General features: G+C 49.1%; 7 protein-coding genes across 7 annotated transcripts; 1 reads left to right on the top strand and 6 right to left on the bottom strand.

The window, feature by feature from the left end:
- Positions 1-201: 201 nt before the first annotated feature.
- On the bottom strand, positions 202-990 carry EJ05DRAFT_484948 (uncharacterized protein; the record flags this gene model as incomplete). The annotated part of the gene is made up of 1 exon (XM_033745402.1): positions 202-990. The coding sequence occupies one exon, from the start codon at positions 988-990 to the stop codon at positions 202-204; it is 789 nt and encodes a 262-aa protein (XP_033601298.1).
- A 763-nt stretch (positions 991-1,753) lies between these two features.
- On the top strand, positions 1,754-3,357 carry EJ05DRAFT_492497 (Clavaminate synthase-like protein; the record flags this gene model as incomplete). Its single annotated transcript, XM_033746036.1, has 3 exons — positions 1,754-1,814; positions 2,285-2,501; positions 2,601-3,357. 3 exons carry the CDS (start codon positions 1,754-1,756, stop codon positions 3,355-3,357), a joined length of 1,035 nt encoding a protein of 344 aa, XP_033601299.1.
- A 65-nt stretch (positions 3,358-3,422) lies between these two features.
- EJ05DRAFT_324145 (uncharacterized protein) lies at positions 3,423-5,937 on the bottom strand. The gene has a single exon (XM_033740777.1). The coding sequence runs from the start codon at positions 5,627-5,629 to the stop codon at positions 3,644-3,646; it is 1,986 nt and encodes a 661-aa protein (XP_033601300.1). The 5' UTR covers positions 5,630-5,937; the 3' UTR covers positions 3,423-3,643.
- Positions 5,938-6,188: 251 nt separating this feature from the next.
- On the bottom strand, positions 6,189-7,089 carry EJ05DRAFT_437752 (lipolytic protein-like protein G-D-S-L family; the record flags this gene model as incomplete). The annotated part of the gene is made up of 3 exons (XM_033741803.1): positions 6,189-6,539; positions 6,608-6,814; positions 6,880-7,089. The coding sequence occupies 3 exons, from the start codon at positions 7,087-7,089 to the stop codon at positions 6,189-6,191; spliced, it is 768 nt and encodes a 255-aa protein (XP_033601301.1).
- A 405-nt stretch (positions 7,090-7,494) lies between these two features.
- On the bottom strand, positions 7,495-10,544 carry EJ05DRAFT_484952 (ATP-dependent DNA ligase; the record flags this gene model as incomplete). Its single annotated transcript, XM_033745403.1, has 2 exons — positions 7,495-10,399; positions 10,447-10,544. 2 exons carry the CDS (start codon positions 10,542-10,544, stop codon positions 7,495-7,497), a joined length of 3,003 nt encoding a protein of 1,000 aa, XP_033601302.1.
- Positions 10,545-10,854: 310 nt separating this feature from the next.
- Positions 10,855-12,590, bottom strand: EJ05DRAFT_537252 (DNase I-like protein). The gene has a single exon (XM_033749371.1). It carries the CDS (start codon positions 12,503-12,505, stop codon positions 11,201-11,203), a length of 1,305 nt encoding a protein of 434 aa, XP_033601303.1. The 5' UTR covers positions 12,506-12,590; the 3' UTR covers positions 10,855-11,200.
- Positions 12,591-12,866: 276 nt separating this feature from the next.
- On the bottom strand, positions 12,867-17,136 carry EJ05DRAFT_463504 (uncharacterized protein). Its single transcript, XM_033742718.1, has 2 exons — positions 13,353-17,136; positions 12,867-13,296 (listed from the first exon to the last, which is right to left on the bottom strand). Exons 1-2 carry the CDS (start codon positions 16,945-16,947, stop codon positions 12,923-12,925), a joined length of 3,969 nt encoding a protein of 1,322 aa, XP_033601304.1. The 5' UTR covers positions 16,948-17,136; the 3' UTR covers positions 12,867-12,922.
- Between the last annotated feature and the right edge of the window lie 1,628 nt (positions 17,137-18,764).

Below are 18,764 nucleotides of genomic sequence, written 5' to 3' on the forward strand. Positions count from 1 at the left end.
TGCATCAATACCAATATCAGTATCGATGTGGGTGCCCTCGTCGAGGCATTGATCCCCATCATTGCATTCCCACAGATGACTATCCAATTCGAACAAGAGTTTTCACCTCTATCCTATTGTCCCTTTCTGCATTTTCGACTTTCAACTCGCGACTAATAACAGAAGTAGCTTCAGCATCACAGCTACTGTACCCTCCCACGCCTAGGACTTGCGCCTCCAGTGTGGCTTCTTTTCAAGGTTGTAATGCCTCTTGTATCCGACCTTCACAGGCCTTCCCTTGATCTGCGCCTCCCACGCCTGCTGGAGTTGTTCCCATATAAACTTGTGGCCTCTGTGGGCATCTTCCTTGCGGTACACATGGTCGAATTCGCGCATATCCTCCTCCCAGTCCCACTTGCTGTAGTACTCTGAGCATGGCGTGATAAGGTGTGAGCAGGCTGTAAACATGCCTAGGCCCTTCTGCAAACTGACAGCATGAGCGCCATTGGCAAAGAAGTGCGGAAGAAAGTGTACATAGATCTGCGGAGCGGGACTGCGTATAGCGACGTCTTTACCCGGGAGTGGAGGATGTTTGATCTTTTCGGTGGCAGAAACGGCGAGAAATTTGGCAATGACCGGATGATCGTGCTGATAGCTGGACCAGTAGTAGATGTGCTGGTCAAATTCTTCGTACGGAACCAAGGGTGCATATTTTGGTGTTGTTTTTGGTAGACTGTTTGGTTGGGACTTTTGGAGAGACTCGTGTGAGACCTTGAGTTTGACAATCTTGCCTTTAGTAACGTCGAAATCGATGTGCCTTATGCACTTGGGCTCCGGTTTGACCTTATCACAGTCGGGGCTTTCGCGCTTCAGCCGCGGAACGATTTGTTGTGTGGAGATCGGCTCGGATTCTGAGCTCTCAACGCCAGCGAGCTTCGCTCGCGTGACATTGGCCAGAATAGAGCTGCCCTCCTCGTCAAAATTCGGAATTCCGGCGTCCTGAGTTGCCATGGAGATGATGGGATGGGACCGAAAGAACGGATGTCTTTCTGTTCAAAAGCGAGACGGTAGTAGAGAATTTGGACGGAGTTTATGTGTAGATCTGTGCTCTAGCTCTTCACTGTAGAGTGACAACAGGAACCAGTTCACCACCGTCCTCACAGAGCCTTCACTGGGTCTTGTCTGGGCTTAAGCTTTGTTGTGCATTGTTCGCCGCGAGCGTGAACATAACAGCTCCATTGAGAAAACAATGTCTGCGTCACGTCTACCTGTAGCTCACCACAGCCCGCGCTTTTTCTACTGTCCATGATATTGACCAGTTACAGCCAGAATGTCCTGGATATGCAGCGGCAATGCTGCGTCATAGTAAAGAGAAACCTCGCAATCGTCTCATTCCACTTCAACCAGGCTGTTAGTTATGGGACCCATCCGCGAGAAGGGCCACCAGCAATAGATGACCTTGCCTTCAATGAGTGCCAACGGTATGGGACCAAACAGTCGAGAATCGAGTGAAAACGCCAGATTGTCGCCGGCTACGAAACAATGGCCTGGAGGCACCTATTGGGATTCAGTCGATGGTCCGGTGGTAGACATGTAAGCTCCACGCACCTGTATCATTGCATCGCTGGGGCCATCTGGGGAGTTTAGCATGACAAAGTCGCCAGGCATACCGATGACCCTCTTTAGTGCGCCGTTGCGATATTTGACCGGGTGCTTGAACGTCACGACATCGCCAACCTTCACACCGTAGCCTTGTCTGTATCTTTTGGAGACTATGACACCGTCACCTTTGAAATACAGCGTTGGAATCATGCTTGCACCCCATGGGTTACAGGGTGAGTAGCAGTAGGTAGTGAAGAAGTGACTGAACAGGAGAAGGTTCGTGGTGGTGATACAGAGACCAAATGTTGTCCGACGACCATCAGATCTGCGTAGAGGGGGAACAGAGAATCTGAAGCGCTTTAGGAAAGACATTATGAAGACGGTCGATAGATGTGAAGGATCTGAAGACCTAGAGTATCACATTGATCGAGCTTTGCAAACGTTCGAGCACGCCGAGACCGAGATTCTCCCTGCTCCCATACTGCTCCCTACAAACTGATAACTCTACAATCAAGAGAACGACGGACGTGAAGCTACAGCACAGCAGAGCTCCAGAGCATGTCTATCAACGATACCCACAGCCTATCGCAGCCTCCAACATGAGCAACGATCCCCAGCTCCAGGAAAAATTGGCAGACGCTGTAAGAGGTTCTTCCGAACCACCACACACCCCGAAATCCCAATACTGACCCTGTTTCAACAGACCTCATAACCACCTACCATGAACTCAACCCAGACACCATCGACGAGCTGGTCGAAGAGCCGAGCCCACTAGAGTTCATGCGCTATGTCGCGCGCAACCGACCCTTTGTGATCCGCCGCGGCGCACAGGACTGGCCTGCATGCAAGAAATGGAACGCTCAATACCTGCGCGCCGCCATGGGTGAGCAGGAAGTAAACGTATCCTGTACACCACACGGGTGCGTCACCACAAGACAACTCTCTCCCCTCGAATCCTACCACGAGAGGTCTTCACTTGGAAGCAGCACGTCTTGTTAACACAGACCCCCAACACACAGCAACGCAGACGCCCCTCTCCACGACCCATCCTCCTCAGATGATCCCCTCTTCGTCAAACCCCACGAATACATCTCGCCCTTCTCGCGCGCAATCGCGGACATAACCGCACAATCGCACGCTCCCCAGTCCGCCTCATCCTCCACACATTTGACCCGCTACCTACAAACGCAGAACAACAACCTCCCCAACGAATATGCGGCGCTAGCACCCGACATTCCAGCCTCAATCCCATTCGCGCACATCGCCCTCTCCAACCCGCCCGACGCGGTCAATTTCTGGCTCGGCAACGCACACAGCGTGACGGCGCTGCACAAGGACAACTACGAGAACATATACGTCCAGGTCGTGGGTACAAAGTCGTTTGTGCTGCTGCCGCCTGTTGATGCGCCGTGTGTGAATGAGCGTGATTTGCCTGCTGCTACGTATACACCGTCTCCAGGAGCACCGTCAGAAACCCCCACTGCCCTCACACCCACCCTCGATAGCCCACCATCGACAGTCCCAACAGCAACGTGGGACCCAGACACACCGACAGAGTACACAACACGCTTCTCGCACCTTGCACGGCCGATGCGCGTGCGACTTGCGCCCGGGGACATACTATATCTGCCCGCGCTGTGGTACCATAAAGTCAGCCAGGAGTGTTCGGGTGAAGGGATCTGTGTGGCGGTAAATTACTGGTATGATATGGAGTTTGCGGGTGGGTTTTGGAGTATGTGTGGATTTGTGCGTGGATTCGTGAAGTCTTTAGGATGAGAGAGGAGTGGATGATGGAGTGGCAGGGAAGGAAGGAAAGATGGGGTAGTACTGGCAGTGATATGTACGCATATCGGAGATGATGAATGAGATAACAGATGAAGAGTTCTGTGAACGCGAAAAGTTTAAAAAAAAGTCTTGCGAGTCCACCTGCCCGTGTCCTGAAGGTGTCAGGCATGCGGTGTCTGGATCTATATCTAGGGTATCGTTACACCTCGCGTCCAGATTCAAGTGCCATACCCGGCTCAAACGCCATCCCAATGCAGTACCTCCTTTTTCCACCTCTCTACTTCTTATACCTGATCTTGACACCGGCCCCAGTCACACTCGCCCACACACTCTCCCCAACCCGGGTCGGCAACTTTCGCCCTTTAAGCCTCTGATCCACCAACCATAGGCCCACCACAAACTCTTCTTTCGTCAACCTGCCAACTTTTCTTGAATCTACCAGATCCCACACCTCTTCAAGCACGTGGTCCTGCAGCCGACTTCTGGCCCAAATGTCCCTGACCACGAGATCCAGGACGTCTGCCGATTCATCCCCAAAGCGTTTATGCGGCTCGATGGTCGCGGGACTGATAAGCAACCCTTTGTTGGCCGCCCATACACCTTCGTAGCGCTTGCGCTCGTGTATTGTAATGGCATCGCGCCAGCGCTTGCGCGCACCTTCGTGGTGCTTGTTTGGGTGTTTGCGCCGAAACATTCCCTTGCGCTTGTGATGATTATCGTCAGAGCTGGATTCCGAGCTCTCATCTTTGCGCATGGTCTGGCGCAGCTTTCCAGGTTGCTTGATGGGACTTGGCGTCCGCGACTTGTGACCAAAGAAGGTGTGGTGCATGTGGCCTGGCCTTTCGTGGCGACGGGGTAGAGGAGGTGCGGCGGCCCGGGCCGGGGAGATTTGGCGGGAGGGATTCTTCGATGATGCGAGGGCGGCGCCAACGATCGCGTTGGCGAGAGAGTCGCCGGTCATGTGGGCCGTGATACGTTGGAGATTTTCGCGGCCATAGGCAGAGTTTGGAACGGACGTTGGTCGCATGTATGGCTCGGCTGTCATTTGGCGCTGAAGGGAATTTTGTCTGTTCAATCTATGTGGCATGAGTTTCGATGGACTGACGGACGTTGCTGTCCCTAGAGCGGTTTGTGACCGTCGTACCCTCCGCGGTGGACGAGGTTCTGGTTTTGACTTTGGTACGTGCGTTTCCTGGACCTCGTCGACAGTCTCGGCGGCAGAAGCGTAAGATGAGACAGGCGATATCTGCTCCCCTCCATCTGTGGCAGGTCGAAGTGCTGATATATTTATTGGATTGGATTGGGGGACGTGGCGCGTCGGTAGTACCTTTTTCTGCGAAGCTGCCTGTTTCTCACTGTTCATACTCTTTATCGACGACAGCCGCTGCGGCTTAGGGGCCGGGGCCGGGGCTGAACTACCCGTCATTGACTGGTTGACTTCTTTAGCTGCCTCGCGAACGCTCCTCTCATCTTCCACCTTCTTGATGGAGAATGTCCTTCGTGGAGTTGGCGAGAGTATCACTGGTTGAGGAACGGTGTTTTCCTCCGTACCTGGCGTATCAGACTTGGAACCATCAGAACCATTAGTCGATCTAGCTTGCTCGAACATTTTCACTAGCGCAGATGTTGGAGGTATAGATGTCTCGTCGGTGGGTTTCTCTTGTGGAGGCGGCGGCAAGGTGATGCTGCCTTGTGATGCGATTTCCTGCTGTCTGATGACATCGGAAGAACTCTTATGCGCTGCTGCCTTCTGTGCAGCGCTATGTGCGCCACGCATTGTATCCCTCATATCTTCGCCCGCACGGTGTGTCTGACTAGGTTTCTGTTGTAGCTTATGAACCATAGGAGTATGTCTGGCTGCTGCCAGCGTGGCCGCAATATTGGAAGGAGAAATGGTCCTACTGGCTGCCGGATCGACCGGGAGGTGTAGCATATCTGTTGACGAAGGATTTCGGGGTTGCCATCGCGACGGAGAGGGGCTTGCGGTTGAATGTCTTGTGCTGCTTCCTGTACTCTGTCGTGACAATGATCCCACGAATGAAGGGTTGTATGTAGGCGAGCTCTGTTGCGAACCGGCTTTTGTAGCAGCTATGAGTGCTCCATGGGCCCCCGCATAGTTCGGAAAGGTTGGCTTTGGTTTCAGTGGTGGCTTTGCAAAGGCCGTGGAGGCACCCTTTAGAGCAGCGCCAGGCGTGTTATGGGGGACTGTAGACCTTGAAGGGGACGTAGTCGTTGATGACGGCACACTGCTGATGCTCGTCATGAAGTCATTTGGTGGATGGGCGTCGGTAGGACAGAGGCAGCTTGACTATGAGCCTATTGGCTTATGAGCTTGTGGGCTTATGAGCTTATTGCATTGACCTTTCTGTGTTGTGTTGCCGTATCTGTGAAGCGATACAGGTGTAGAGGGCGTAATCTACGCAAAGCGAGTGGATTGGAAGTGAGGTAAAGAGCGTGTGATCGAGTGGAATGTCGAAGTTAGCCCTGACCCTGAAGGTTACCTATATTACATGCATGCATGCAGGTCCACGGGTGGGCGACAAGACGTAAGCAGCTGCGCATTCAGGGAGGCTTGACCTTTGTCTCGTGGCTCGTCTCGCCCAGCTGATGAATGGATGCCTGAGGTTGGCACCAAGTCCCCTAGCGTGATCCACCCAGGCAGGTAATTAATAGTAATTATAATTAGGTGTTGGTCATTGTCATCACATCATCCATGAGCGAATGTATGAACATTTTACGGCCCTAGACGAATCGTTCATATATAGTTGCAATCTAACCTATCAACCGTTCCTCCGTACGTACTACTCAAAGCCCAAACACACTTAAGCCGGCTTCCCCTGCTTAATCAGCGTGCTCAGCGTCTCATTCTTCAGCGTATACGCCGCGAATTCTGGATACTTTGCAACCAGAAGATCGCTGACTAGCCTCGCAAACACCACGCCGCCATGTGCGTTTAGATGCGTGTTATCCGTCGCGTTTAGGTTGTATGCGTGCGCCGCGTCCGGACCTAGCGCGTTGACATATGCCGTCGAGGCCTTGTTCAGATCGATCCAGCGGGCGCCCGTGTTGCTGGCGGCGATCTTGGTACGGTTGACAACGTTTGCGAGGTCTTCGATTACTGCTGGTGGGGTGGCAGATGTGAATGTGCGGCGCGTGAGAGATGTTACGAGGATCTGTTTGTGTCAGTGCGCTGTCCGTACGAGTATCATCAACGCTGTAGTTTGCTAGAGGATACACGTACTGGGGTGGCTCCTGCTGAGACAACTTCCTTCACAAATGTTTCAAGGTTTGTCTGGAACTGGTCGAGTGTGACGCCCGAGGTTGACTTCTGGTCGTTGTGGCCGAACTGGATGGTCACGTAGACTTGGTAGCTGGCCTTCTGGCTTTTGATACTGGACAGGACGTTCGCCCAGTCGCCGCCGGCGCGGAAGGAAGCTGTCGTAGCGCCCTGGACACGGTGTCAGTGCTGGACAGTAGGAAAAGAGACACTAGAGGCCCCGTGGAAGTACGCACGCTATGCCCATAATTCTTCCCAGCGGCTCCGTTGGAAAGCGTAGTGCTGAGGAAGCCATCGCCCCAGCCTCCCTTTGGTGCTGTGGTAGAGTCTCCTGCTAGCAACCAGTACGGTGGTAGTGCTCGTGCCTGCAAACTGTCTCGCGGACGAGCAGTAACCACAGAAGATGCAGCAAGCAGAGAAGAGAGGATGGAAGTAAAAGAAAGCATTTTGTTTTCTTGTCAAAGGAGTTATAGGTATGATTAGTGTCTCTACGCTTGCGCGCCGTCTTTCTTTATACCAAGCATCTGTTACGGGATAGGCATGGGCAAGAGCAGGTTCCTTTGTCTGTGACGGCCATCATATTCCGGGGAGGACGATCCGTCTTCCATCTAGCCCAGACGACCGACAGTGCTTCGAGATGGATACGAGGTAAAAAGCATCGTTAGTTCATTAACCCGAAACTCCGACTCTACTTCTGCACTATGTGTATATTAACATACGCACGGCGGAGGAATTTCGGTCGAAAGGAACGAAGCGATTAACAGCTGATACACATTTGTGAACAAGATGCAGCCCGACTTGGGTGCGATCTTGTCTATGCAAGTATCCGTGTGCTATATCATCCAGGGGTATCATTGCGGGGTAAACCGTTCCTCGTCCAACAGCGTCTTCTCTGTCCAACATTCCTGAATCCATTCCGTAGTGACCATACGGGGTACTTTCGTCTTGTGAGATATTTGCGACCGAATGTCTTTGAGCCGTGATCGGTCCTTGCCGATCACCACATGAGTGATGTTGCAGTCGTCAAGATCGCCGCAAGTTCGTCCGCTACCGAATCTTACAATGTTCGTAGCGAGAAACATGCTTAATTTGTCCTCCTTCCCGGTGCTACAGACGTCTTCATCTTCCATAACTGTATCACTCGAGCCGTTGTCGAAGTAGACCACAACGCCACGAAATACGCACCCTGGCAAGCCACCCATGTCGATCTCATCGCCTTCCGCGTCATCAACATCCATGACTTCGTCGTCATCATCCTCTTCCTCCATCTTCGGCATTACTCTGAACAATTCTTTGAGACCGTCAGGTGTCAGATCTCGCGCATAGCTATCACCATACTTGTCAATATTATTGTCGGCTGAAAGCTGGTCCTCTTCGATGCCGAACAATAAATGGCTAGGCTCATAGGGCAGGAGATATTTCGGCCGACTAGCATCAGCATTGCTTTGGGCGATGCAGTCAAATAACCATAATGGGCGTACGACAGACCGATCCTGTCGCTTTTCGATAGCTGCTACAGCCAAGGGTCGTCTATCAGCAATGCATATGATCTTCTCGTCTCTGGCATTCGCAATTATATTGCCGCCATTTGACTTGATCAGCTGCTCGAGCTCAGCCTTGTTCCTCTTTTGTGGTTTCAGAGCCTCAGTGAGAACGTGGAACGTCATGCCCTCGAAAACTCTGGTCTGTGGACCTGCGTATGGTGTTTCTACTCTCTCGTTGGTACCGGCAACAATTAAAGGTCTTTTCCTGGAGCGTGTCGATCGTTGCTTCCTGTTGGCCATCAGTTCAAATTTCTTTTCTTGTTGTTCCTGTTCCGCATTGTGCTTCAAGTCCAGAAAGCCTTGGTACGTGAGAGCAGATTCCCAATCCTTGTCCAGTCGTAACTTCTTGAAGCGGGGAAACCTGAGCGTGAACTGTGTTCGGAATTGATCCGTAGGCGTGACGGATGCTGCTTTAACGGAAACCACGAGAGAGTCTCGGGGGTTGATGTAGACGTCGGGCCTCTCATATTGTTTATCCAGGCCTCCAAGCTCGATGAGATGTTTTGGTGGCTTCTTGGGATCCCATGTGACCCATTTACCCTCGGTTCGTTCACGAATCTCTGCGTAATCCTGCGCCGCGAAGCCACCTCCAACCTTGAAGAAAGAGTGAAAAACTTGTGTCGATAATGACTTTGGGCCACTATCAAATCGAAGTCCACACAAGAAGCTCGAGAGATTACCGCCTCGATGACCGGAACCATAATAGCCACCGATGACCACGCAATCAAGTTCTTCTCCAAACTCTGACATGTACTCAGGCTTGACCTTGACCCAGTCATCATTACGGCTATTCAGGCGATAGATAGACCGAGGATTCTTAATCACCAATCCTTCAGAGGAATCGGCCACAACCTTGCGAAGCTCTGTTTCGATTTCTTTTTTCGAGCTGGCTTGTTGGTAAGGATGAATTTCGAGGCGGTCTGGGACATTTTCAATACTTGATTCGAGGGCCCGTCTCCGATCGCGCAATGTATATTTGGTCAGCGGGGTATCGTTCAAGAATAGGCAGTCAAACACACGAAACACCGGTCGGTTCGTAAGGCCGTATGGGTTCTTTTGCTCGGACAATGCAGCGGTTTTCAAGGTACCAAATGGCACTATAGCTTTTTGCTCCATACTCCATGTGATCATCTCGCCGTCCAGGATAATATTACGTACCCCGTCCTTGAAGGCTTTCCTGAGGTGCCTGGTCAAGGCGCTATTCTCATCCTGAAGTCCATTGCCATACAGATAAGTATAGTCCTTCGCCTTCCTTGACCAAAAGTTGAACCGCACACCACCAGCAACAGATTCATCTTGAACCATGTGAAGCTGCATGCGCTCACCGTCTAGCTTTTCTTCGATCCAGAAAACGTTGTCATCTTCCGTAAGATGCATTTTGGACAAGACCTTGTCGAATGTGTGCTCTTGGAATTGTGCTAGCTGGGGTTGAAAGCATTGCATTAATGCAACACCAACTTCACTCCCTTGCAGGCGAAGGGTTGGATCATACAGCTCCCAGCAAACTCGACGAAGGCTGGATGATATGTTGAATAGTTGCTCAGCATCCGGATGCCAGATATCAAAAAAGGTTTTCTCTGTTGCGCCTACTTTCATTTGCCGAAGAATGATTCGGATGAGCCAGGTCATCTCCTCTGCGTTCATGTGACTGTAGAATTGCTGAAACAAAGGAAGTTGTTCCTCTTCTTTCGATATGGCTGACAGGCGGTTCAGCATTTCGTTGACGTCGCCTATCGTGTAAAGCCCAGGACTGGATCTCATTTGTCGGCCTTTAAGAACTTCATAGCAGCGTCCGGCAAAATCGCCTGCGTTAGCTGTCGTAGAGTTGCGCCCTGGGAGTTTCCAGTTGAGCATGCCGTATGCGCCGTCCGAATTCCTGTCTATTCGAAGTACCTTGATCAATATCTTCGCGATGGCCTTCTCTTTCAAGCCATACATGGAGCGATCGCGATCTTTCTCTGGTACAATCAATCTAAATGCCGGATATATGTCGTTGCCAACCTCATTTCTCCATCTCGAAATAAAGCGTTCAACGATGTTCCTTCTGACTTCATGCGGGCTTAAGTTGGCGGGGCCATGAGGTCCCTGTTTCCGCCTGGCCTGAACAGGACCTGTGGGCTTCTTCTTGTTTTCATTGAGGGGGTTGAACAGCGATGAGTATAACTCATGGAACGGCAAGGTCTTCGAGTGATTGTGAGGTCGGTTTGGGTAGCTAAAGGCAGTCAGACAGTCCGTCAAGATGCTGAGCGGCCAGCCTACTTTGTGTCAAGTTCTTTTAGATTCTCGCCAATATACTGTTTGCGTTCTTCTTCCGCAGCATCTGCGTCCTGCATCCGTATATCTCGGACTCGAGCCATTATGATATGAGGGTCGTGGTGGGGTACTCGGAGCGCTTATGGCGGCGAATTTGGGGACGCTGGCGTAGACTTCCAGGCGTGAACGTGCGCGCTCCTCACGTTGGGGCGGGAGTCTGTTAGCAGCAACATCGTATCACTGGTGATATTGTATATATGTCATTTGGCTATATGAATAGGCATCCATACTCGGCATTCAGAAGGCACACGCGCCGAGTTAAACCTTGAGTCGCGTGGAAACCACGCTAGCACGTGTATCTTCCGCATGGATCCATTTGTCCAGGCACGAAGTCGGATCATATCATCAATAATTCCTGATATAATGTCGCATTTATAGCATGTATAAACTGCTTACTAAAACATCACATGCTCAACATCCCTTCCTGTAATATTCATATCCTGAGGCGCTGCGTCGAGCGTGTAGTAACGGCTCTTCACACAAAGCTGGGTATTGACTGCTGCACAAATGGAGTCGTTCTCACCCAGGTCTCACATATAGGAAGAGGATTGCTACTCAGCAGTGGCTGCTTTTTGACCCAACGCAGAAGCTCTCCCGTCTCTATGATGGTGAGAAGCCAGATATTAGAACTGGTAGCACCAGGTGTCGTTCATTCGTATAATGATTTGATATTGCGTGTTCTACAGTCCACGGCATAGTCTCACCTACCATAACCTCTGAGGAAGAGAGACAGGGCAGCGATACCGCCCACAGAGGCAACGAACATAGCCAGACCTTCTTTCGTCGTCGTCAGATAAGCCAGAACCCCGACAACAACCTCATAACGTCTGAGTGCTTGGTAGCGGGACTGCCATTGCGGGTCTATGGAGAAAGGAGGGTTTAACCGAATGTCGTCTGCTTCCGGATCCGGATCCTGCCATGCTTCTAGTGGAGCCGTCACGGATAGCGCCACTGGTCTGTGGTCGGACGTGGGCTGCACAGCGAGACTTGTGTACTTCCTAAGTTGGAGCTGAGACGACTTCTTTGGAGGAGGGAGGTAAAGGCAGCGATCGCACCACGAAGGAAAACGATGTTTAGCCCATTGCCAGCTGCTATCTGCCCCAGTATTAGCCGCCATTGCTATGGGCGTGGCTTTATGCGATAGCTTGTAGGTCGGTGGGAATGTGATGGGCAGCTCCTCAAATCCATGACAAGTCCGGCCTGCCTTCATCTCACGAGTGAGCTGATCTTTGGCCAGGAGCTTTGCAAAGTGTACGGGGGAGGCCTCTGATTCCACGGCTTTTGGATAAGTCTGCCACGTCTCCGACTCGGGCGGAGCATCGCTTGTCCTGTAGTTCAGATCGCCGCAGAAAAATACATGCCCCCGAGCGTGATAAATGGCTTTCGGATCGTCACCATCTCGAAGGATCGGACGCGATTCGATTCCCATCTGCACGCTCTTGCTCGGGGCTCCTAAGTCATCGTTCACGAAGACTAGAGTGCGCACAATGGTCTTCCAATCCTCGTTCCGCCGCTGAACAGCTTCTTCCATAGGAGCCAAATGTGCAGCTATGAAGGTCAAATCTAGCTCTTGCGCGTCTGCTTCGTGCTTAAGGCCGAGTATAGCTCCGACAGCACCTTTGTTTCCCATATCCCAGAATCCAACTCCTGTCGCAGCCGACTGCACTCGAGTGATTTGCGGGACAATATGTTCTTTCGCATACACAACGAGGGCGGTCATTCCCATGTTCCTCTGGAAAACAGACTCGTAGCGAACGGAATCGCCTCCAAGATGATGAGCGGCAAGATGGACAGAGGTGTCGATTCGATCGAAGTAGGGGTTTAGGAATGATCCCCCAAGGAAGCTGTATGATATGGGCGCAATCTCTTGCAGTGAGATAGCAATAATATCGGGTAGCGCAGCATTCTTTGGTAAGGCATCAAAGAGATGCGGTGCAAAGGCCGATGGCTCCACTAAGGCTCGTCCACAATTGAACGTGATCAGGTATAGCTCGAGTGAAGACATCTTTGGACAAAGATGCCGGGTATAGATGCGACCAGGGCAGGTCGTGTTGCAATCATGGCTGTCGTGGATACAGGAGATGGATGCCAGTCTACCTAGTTATGGATACCAGTGACGTGTGTCCGGGTACTAAAATAGCGTACTAGGTACCTTAGTAGCTTGTTAGTGCTTCGGGAGACCCCACTTTTAACCTATTTCATAAATCAGTATTTCACGTCCAAAGGATTTCTATTCTTCTTTGACAGATGTTAGTATATGGATATTCTGGTAAAATGACAGAGTCTAGCTCAGATTTGTTCCACTGAACAATAATTCAATGAAATAATATTAGAATTGAAGGGGTATAGCTCCTTCCATCTAATATAGAGGAAGTTGAAGGGACAAAAATCGAATTAACATTTATGACGACGGGTATATATACTATGCGAATTGCCTACGTCGCCCAAGGCTTACGTCGATCTGACTGGGAGTACTATCTACAAGTACACGACTCCTCAAACTATTCGTTTCTCCCAAACTCAGATTATGAAGGTCTGGTAGACCGTACGAGGTTCTCTCCGACTGTTGTGGTATTTTGATCCCGATTTCCTTCTCCGTTGGACTAGTCGATAATATGGACTCCACCATGCCTGGTAGGCGGATAGAGGTGGCTCCCAGAGTCCGCTTCATATCTGCAAGGAGCACTTCCATCGGACAGATGTATGCGATTCTATTGCGCTCACAATACGCCAGTACATGACCACACACGCGCCCTGATTCATTATCAATGACCCAGGCTCCTGAATCACCACCCTCTTGTAAAAAGTCAGTAATGGAGCTCAGTCGATCGAGAAAAAATCTTAGAACATACCCCCAAATTCTCCACCTACCACTGACCAGCTTTTTGAGAAGGATCGTCTTTGGTATACACGCACCGAACTCATGACGTAGCCAGTCACTCCTCCCTTCAATCCGCTCGTCCGCCCAAAGCAGTGAACATTGAGACCTCCGATATCCTTCGACCCAGCAACCTCGCTCGGGTACTCGTCTTCTTCGGGTGTAAAGTTTCTCCGACAAACAGGATCCCGGAGCTGCGGACCGCCCTTTGTATCTCTCTTGGTGTAGTATCTACCACCTCCCTGAACAAGGTTGAAAGGCTGAAGTCGATCATCCTTGAGTTTCAGTAGCGCCCAGTCAATCTCGTGGACAATACCATTTTGAGTCCATCGTCGAACACCAGAGGAAGCGTGTACATGACCCAATGTAAAAGAGTCCAGGTGATCTTCAGGTGCGTCTTCATCATTGGGGAAGAAATCTTCATCGACATCTTGAAACGCTGGCTGTGTGATGTATAATTCATCTCCATCGCCAACGTCATACCCTTCAACATCTCCCTGTGTAGAGGCGGACGACAGTTGATCCGACTCCACATCAGTCTCATCATCAGACATATCTGAGCCAACTGAATCGTAACCAAGATCATCCTCCGAATAGTCCTCGTCAGATATGTCAAAGGGATCGAGAGCATCTGGCACATTGAGTTGAGGCTGCAACCCCATCTGGATTAAGCAGGGATCGCTGGTAGACCGTGCACTCGACCTTGTTATGTCTTCTGGACTTATTTCATCATCAGAATCACTCTCGTCGTCGTCAGACTGTGGATCTAGGAGATGGTGTACGGTCATGCCATAAGGTTCGTTGTCCACTATGACTACACCACCGAAAGAAACCGGAGGAAGGTGCTCATTGCCGACAAACGCACCAATAGAGGCGCCACATAGCGGACGTTCGTAGTAGTAAGGATTCTCAGGCTTTGATACATCATTGCCATTTGATCGTGAAACACTACGATTTGACTTCTGGGCGAGCTTTGAGCGGCGTATACGTCCCTTACGGACCTTGAGATCGAAGATCTCATGGTTATATATGAGCTTTCTGGCTAGCACAGTCTTCACTTTCGATGTGCTTGTGCATGTCACAAAAATTGTCGGTTTTGCTTCCGCCGGCGTAGCTCCAATCGCCATAAGATCAATGCTTATGGTCTCTGGCGAGTCCTTTAATGCTCGTGAGATTATACGTTCCAGGCGAGGTAGTAGGGATTCGTGCCACTGATCTGTAACGCTCTGGGGGAATTTGATAGGGTGGATGCGTATCTTGGGCCTTACAGGTTTTTCGTATATCTGTATGCTCATTGTTGTGGTGTCCATGGGTACTAGCTCTGGTTCTGGGGTAGGGTATGGTAGAGCGCTTCTGGACTCTGTATCTGAAGAGTCTTGCAGGCTAGTAGTCATTGACGCACTTTCTGATTGCATAGCGAGTTTTTGCTTCCAGCGTCGTTGTATGATGGTTACCTTGCGCTTGTATTCTTTGAACGATGATCTTTGCGTTTTTGTACGCCAGGCACGTTGAATGATGCTGGCCGCAGTAGAGAAGCTCTCTTTGTACAGCGAAGAGATTTCTGACAGGCTCTCTCTGCTAGGCGACTGAATATTGTTTCTTTGAGCGTCCCAAGTGGTAGGATCATCATCCCGTAAGGTAGGAGCTGTGGACAAGTCATGTAGCGTGACACTTTGCCGCGGTTGTAGACCAGATGGCTCTGTGCCAACGGGAGCTTGTGCTGGAAAGAATGAAGATCCTTTTGACTGTTTTCGAGCGTCGGATATATGCGACTCTTTCTCTAGGCTCAGGCGTTTTACGATATGCGATGGGAAGGAGTCTTTTGGACTTCCAGCATTTTGATCTGACAATTGACGCTTTCTGATTCGGTTTGGTTCCTTGGCAGAAGCTTGAAGCGCAGCATCGTGTATTTCTTCCGAGGGTTCGTGTTCGTCTAATAAGCAGCATCTTTGCAACCTTGTGAGAACAAAACCGTATATTTGCGGGATACTTTGCGCGGTCTGCTTCTTAGAGATAATGCGGTCTGCGACCGTGAAGCATTCTCGAACAGCTTGCATATATGCAGACCCACATTTGGCGGACAGTTTGCGAATCCATAGGTCTTCTAACCGAATTTTGAAGTCATCGAGTGAGTATTTTGCTTTGAACAGATCGGACAGGGGTAGCCAGAGACCTATTTCAAGTAGAACCAGAGCCAGGGAGTACATATCGAAATGTAGGCCGGCTATACTAGTGTTCTTTCCATTGTTACGGGGATCTTGAGGATGTCTGTAGATATCTTGATGAGGTGTTTGTGCTTTCACTTCAGTATTGTACTCCGAAAACAAGTCAAACGAGCAGAGAAGCGGCTGCCTAACATTGAAATCAGTAGCACCCATCCCTGGAGTTCGACCAGCCGGCAGCCTATTGCGAAAAAGGAGTATGTGGCTGCTTCGAATGTCTTTGTGTTCGAACTCGATTTCGTGAGATTTACTGACTGCTTTTGCAACACGAAATGCTAGTCGAAATCGCTCTTCTAAAGGTGGCGGAAGTGTTGGATTGCCTTTTTGAGATGCTGAAGAGGCCTTCAACAATGTCGAGAGCGGTGTCGGCTGAATAGACCTAGGCTCCAACGTATTGAGCTTCGCGAAGCTTGGGATCTCGTATACGAGACCAAAACGAGCATGTTTCGGGTCCTCGAAGAACCCTAGACACACGAATGCCGCTGATGTAGACTCATCTGTTTGCAATTTAGTGAGTAACGCGAGTAAATGTTCTAGTCGGTCAAGGGGTGGTGCTACGCCCGTAGTACTGTAAGTAGGGTCGAAGTTGGCATATTCGACTAGGACTGGAATATGGACAGTTTTACTTCCACTTGTTTTCCAAGGATTCGTTGATGAATGTGATTGCGCCAACGACCCAAGAACAAGGCAAGGGGGCGGGGCTTCGGTACTATCATAGGGCGGCGGATCCTCCTGTGCAAGCACCAACGAAGATATGTCAAGCTTCGGAGGTAGACCAGTATTGAAAGAAAGGTTTGGTAGATTCGGGTTCACAAGAGTTATCTCAGACGAGCTGTATGCTCCGGAGAACAATGCTGCTCTTGACTTGGATAGCGGTGCCAAAGCAGCAGCAGATTCTTTCCGAGGTGTTATTGAGCGCGAAAGATCATAAAGAATATCAATTGAAGTGGTAAGGTCTTTTGCTAGATCCTCATACCGGGAGTGGTCAAAATTCGAATTCGTGTTGCTATCCTTGGGATTACTAGCATCGGTACCCGACTTTGTTGTCATCCGATCGGCCTCGTCGAGGATATCCTTAATAGTGCCTAGAACACTCGTAACTGTCTCTGTCAAGCCCGCGCGAGCGACAGGCTCATCGATGTCGTCCTGCGACACAGCATCCTTGTCTCTCCAATCGAGGCCCCAAGCAACGAGACGATCTTTTTGAATACGGTACTTTCGATGGAGAGCACCGAGCTCCGGATGGTTATCGATCTTGTTCGTTTGAATGACCGCCTGGCTGGAGTACTTCGTATCCGAATAAAGTTTTGATAGGCGCTGTGGGTAGGCGAAATGGACGTAGGACATCTCGTGATGTCGCTGAAACCAACTCGTGACTTGGTCGCCGCTGGTGGTGATTTTGGTCAACAGCTATGGGCAGTAGATGCAATGCATAACTTTAGAAGTATTTGCTCCGAAATGCGCCAGCTAGTTACGTGAGTAGTCGGGCAGTGGGCACCTTGAGTTCTTGAGGTTTGATAATGGACTAAAAAGCTGTTGCCTGCATGGCTTACGACTGGCATCGCAAACGGATATCTTGGCAGATCGCGCACGGATCACCCAGCTCTGTATTATGCTCAGCCTCACACCGGGCAAGATTGGTGGCGCCTGGCATGTGATGCACAGCCACATTTCCAGACGAAAATGCAAATAGGAATAATAGCCTGCGCCGCACGAATATTAGTATGCTTCTGGGAACTACAAGTTGCGCATTGAGCCACGTGTGTCACGTGCATCATTGGTTTCCAAAGGTTGTAACATGCCGCCAACGGAGGCTGCGTGATTCTCAATCTGTCTAACACAGAGTTCCTATCAATCAGTCCAACTTCAATTCTACCTCTCTAGAATTGACTTAGTCTAGTTTAACTAAGGCCTCTTACTAAGGGTTAGATCTTTAGTCTAATTTAATTCTAGGGTAGGATTAAGTTACTAATAGTTAAGTTAAACTAAAGTTATATATAGTATATATATATATATAGAGTAGTATTTTTAGGTATTAAGTTTAGGGGGCTATCTACTAAGGATAGTCCGTTAGCTAATAGTAACCTATACTAGTCTCTCTATATCTAGCCTATTCTAGCTATTATTCTAAGCCTTATATTTTTAAAGTATTTACTATCTCGACTTATAATCATTATGTCTACTACCACGCGTTAATACTATTAATATAGCTTCTTAGCGCCTAGTTCGTGCGTCTAAAGTATACTCTCGTAATATATTTAAATAGTAATATTCCTAGATTAAGTATACATAGAGAATCGCGCGTCCTAGAAAGTCCTAGAATATATTATCTCTTAATAAAGATAATAAAGATAATAATAATAATATAACTATCTATAGACTAATACTACTATCTCTACCTAGTACTAGCTTTATACTATACTAGTCTATACCCAAAGACCTATATAGCTACCTAGTATAAGAGAGAGAGGTAATAGAGATAGATTATAAGAATAGGGTTATTAGATAGTAGTATAGTTAGATAGAATAATAGGGTATATTCTATTATAGAACGAATTACTACTAAACCCTTTTAGTAGGAATCCGAGAGTATATATATAAAGGGACGCCGATCTATCTAGTACGTAACTATTTACCGCCCTTTATATTACCTTCTAACCCTATTAGCTAAAGTATATATAGATTAGGTTCTACCTAAGGCTAAGTCCTAATAATTATTCCTTCTCTCTAGGAAGCTACCCTTAGCGACCTAGATTATTATCTATCTCTATATCCCTATTCTAAGTCTTATAAGACCTTAGTCGTTCTCTATACTTTATCTTAGATACTTACTAATATTTACTAATCTAAGATTTATATAAGCGTTTTTCTAATAAACTAGATTTTATCTATCTTAACTTCTTATATAGGTAAGATTACCTAATTAGGCCTAGCGTATCACATAATATAATTAGATAAGCCTAGGTGCTACCTATATTAAAATCTTTTCTTAGAAATATTCCTTTCTTTAAAAAACTTCATTAGGAAAGATACAGCGCTCCTAAGTACTCCTAAGTACTCCCTAAGTATTCTTTCATCCCATTATATCTATCGGGCGGACCTACTTACTATCTATCCTAACGGGACGGCTTTATATAATTTATACTAAGTATTCCGTTTATACC

Source organism: Pseudovirgaria hyperparasitica (assembly GCF_010093815.1).
Source record: "Pseudovirgaria hyperparasitica strain CBS 121739 unplaced genomic scaffold EJ05scaffold_6, whole genome shotgun sequence".
NCBI classification, from domain to species: Eukaryota; Fungi; Ascomycota; class Dothideomycetes; order Acrospermales; family Acrospermaceae; genus Pseudovirgaria; species Pseudovirgaria hyperparasitica.

Excerpts from the sequence above, each read along its gene's own strand:
- EJ05DRAFT_324145 (XM_033740777.1), bottom strand. The coding sequence starts at position 5,629 with ATGACGAGCATCAGCAGTGTGCCGTCATCAACGACTACGTCCCCTTCA.
- EJ05DRAFT_537252 (XM_033749371.1), bottom strand. The coding sequence starts at position 12,505 with ATGTCTTCACTCGAGCTATACCTGATCACGTTCAATTGTGGACGAGCC.
- EJ05DRAFT_463504 (XM_033742718.1), bottom strand. The coding sequence starts at position 16,947 with ATGTCCTACGTCCATTTCGCCTACCCACAGCGCCTATCAAAACTTTAT. Across the intron at positions 13,297-13,352 it reads GGTAGGTGGAGAATTTGGGG|AGGGTGGTGATTCAGGAGCC; the intron begins GTATGTTCTAAG and ends ACTTTTTACAAG.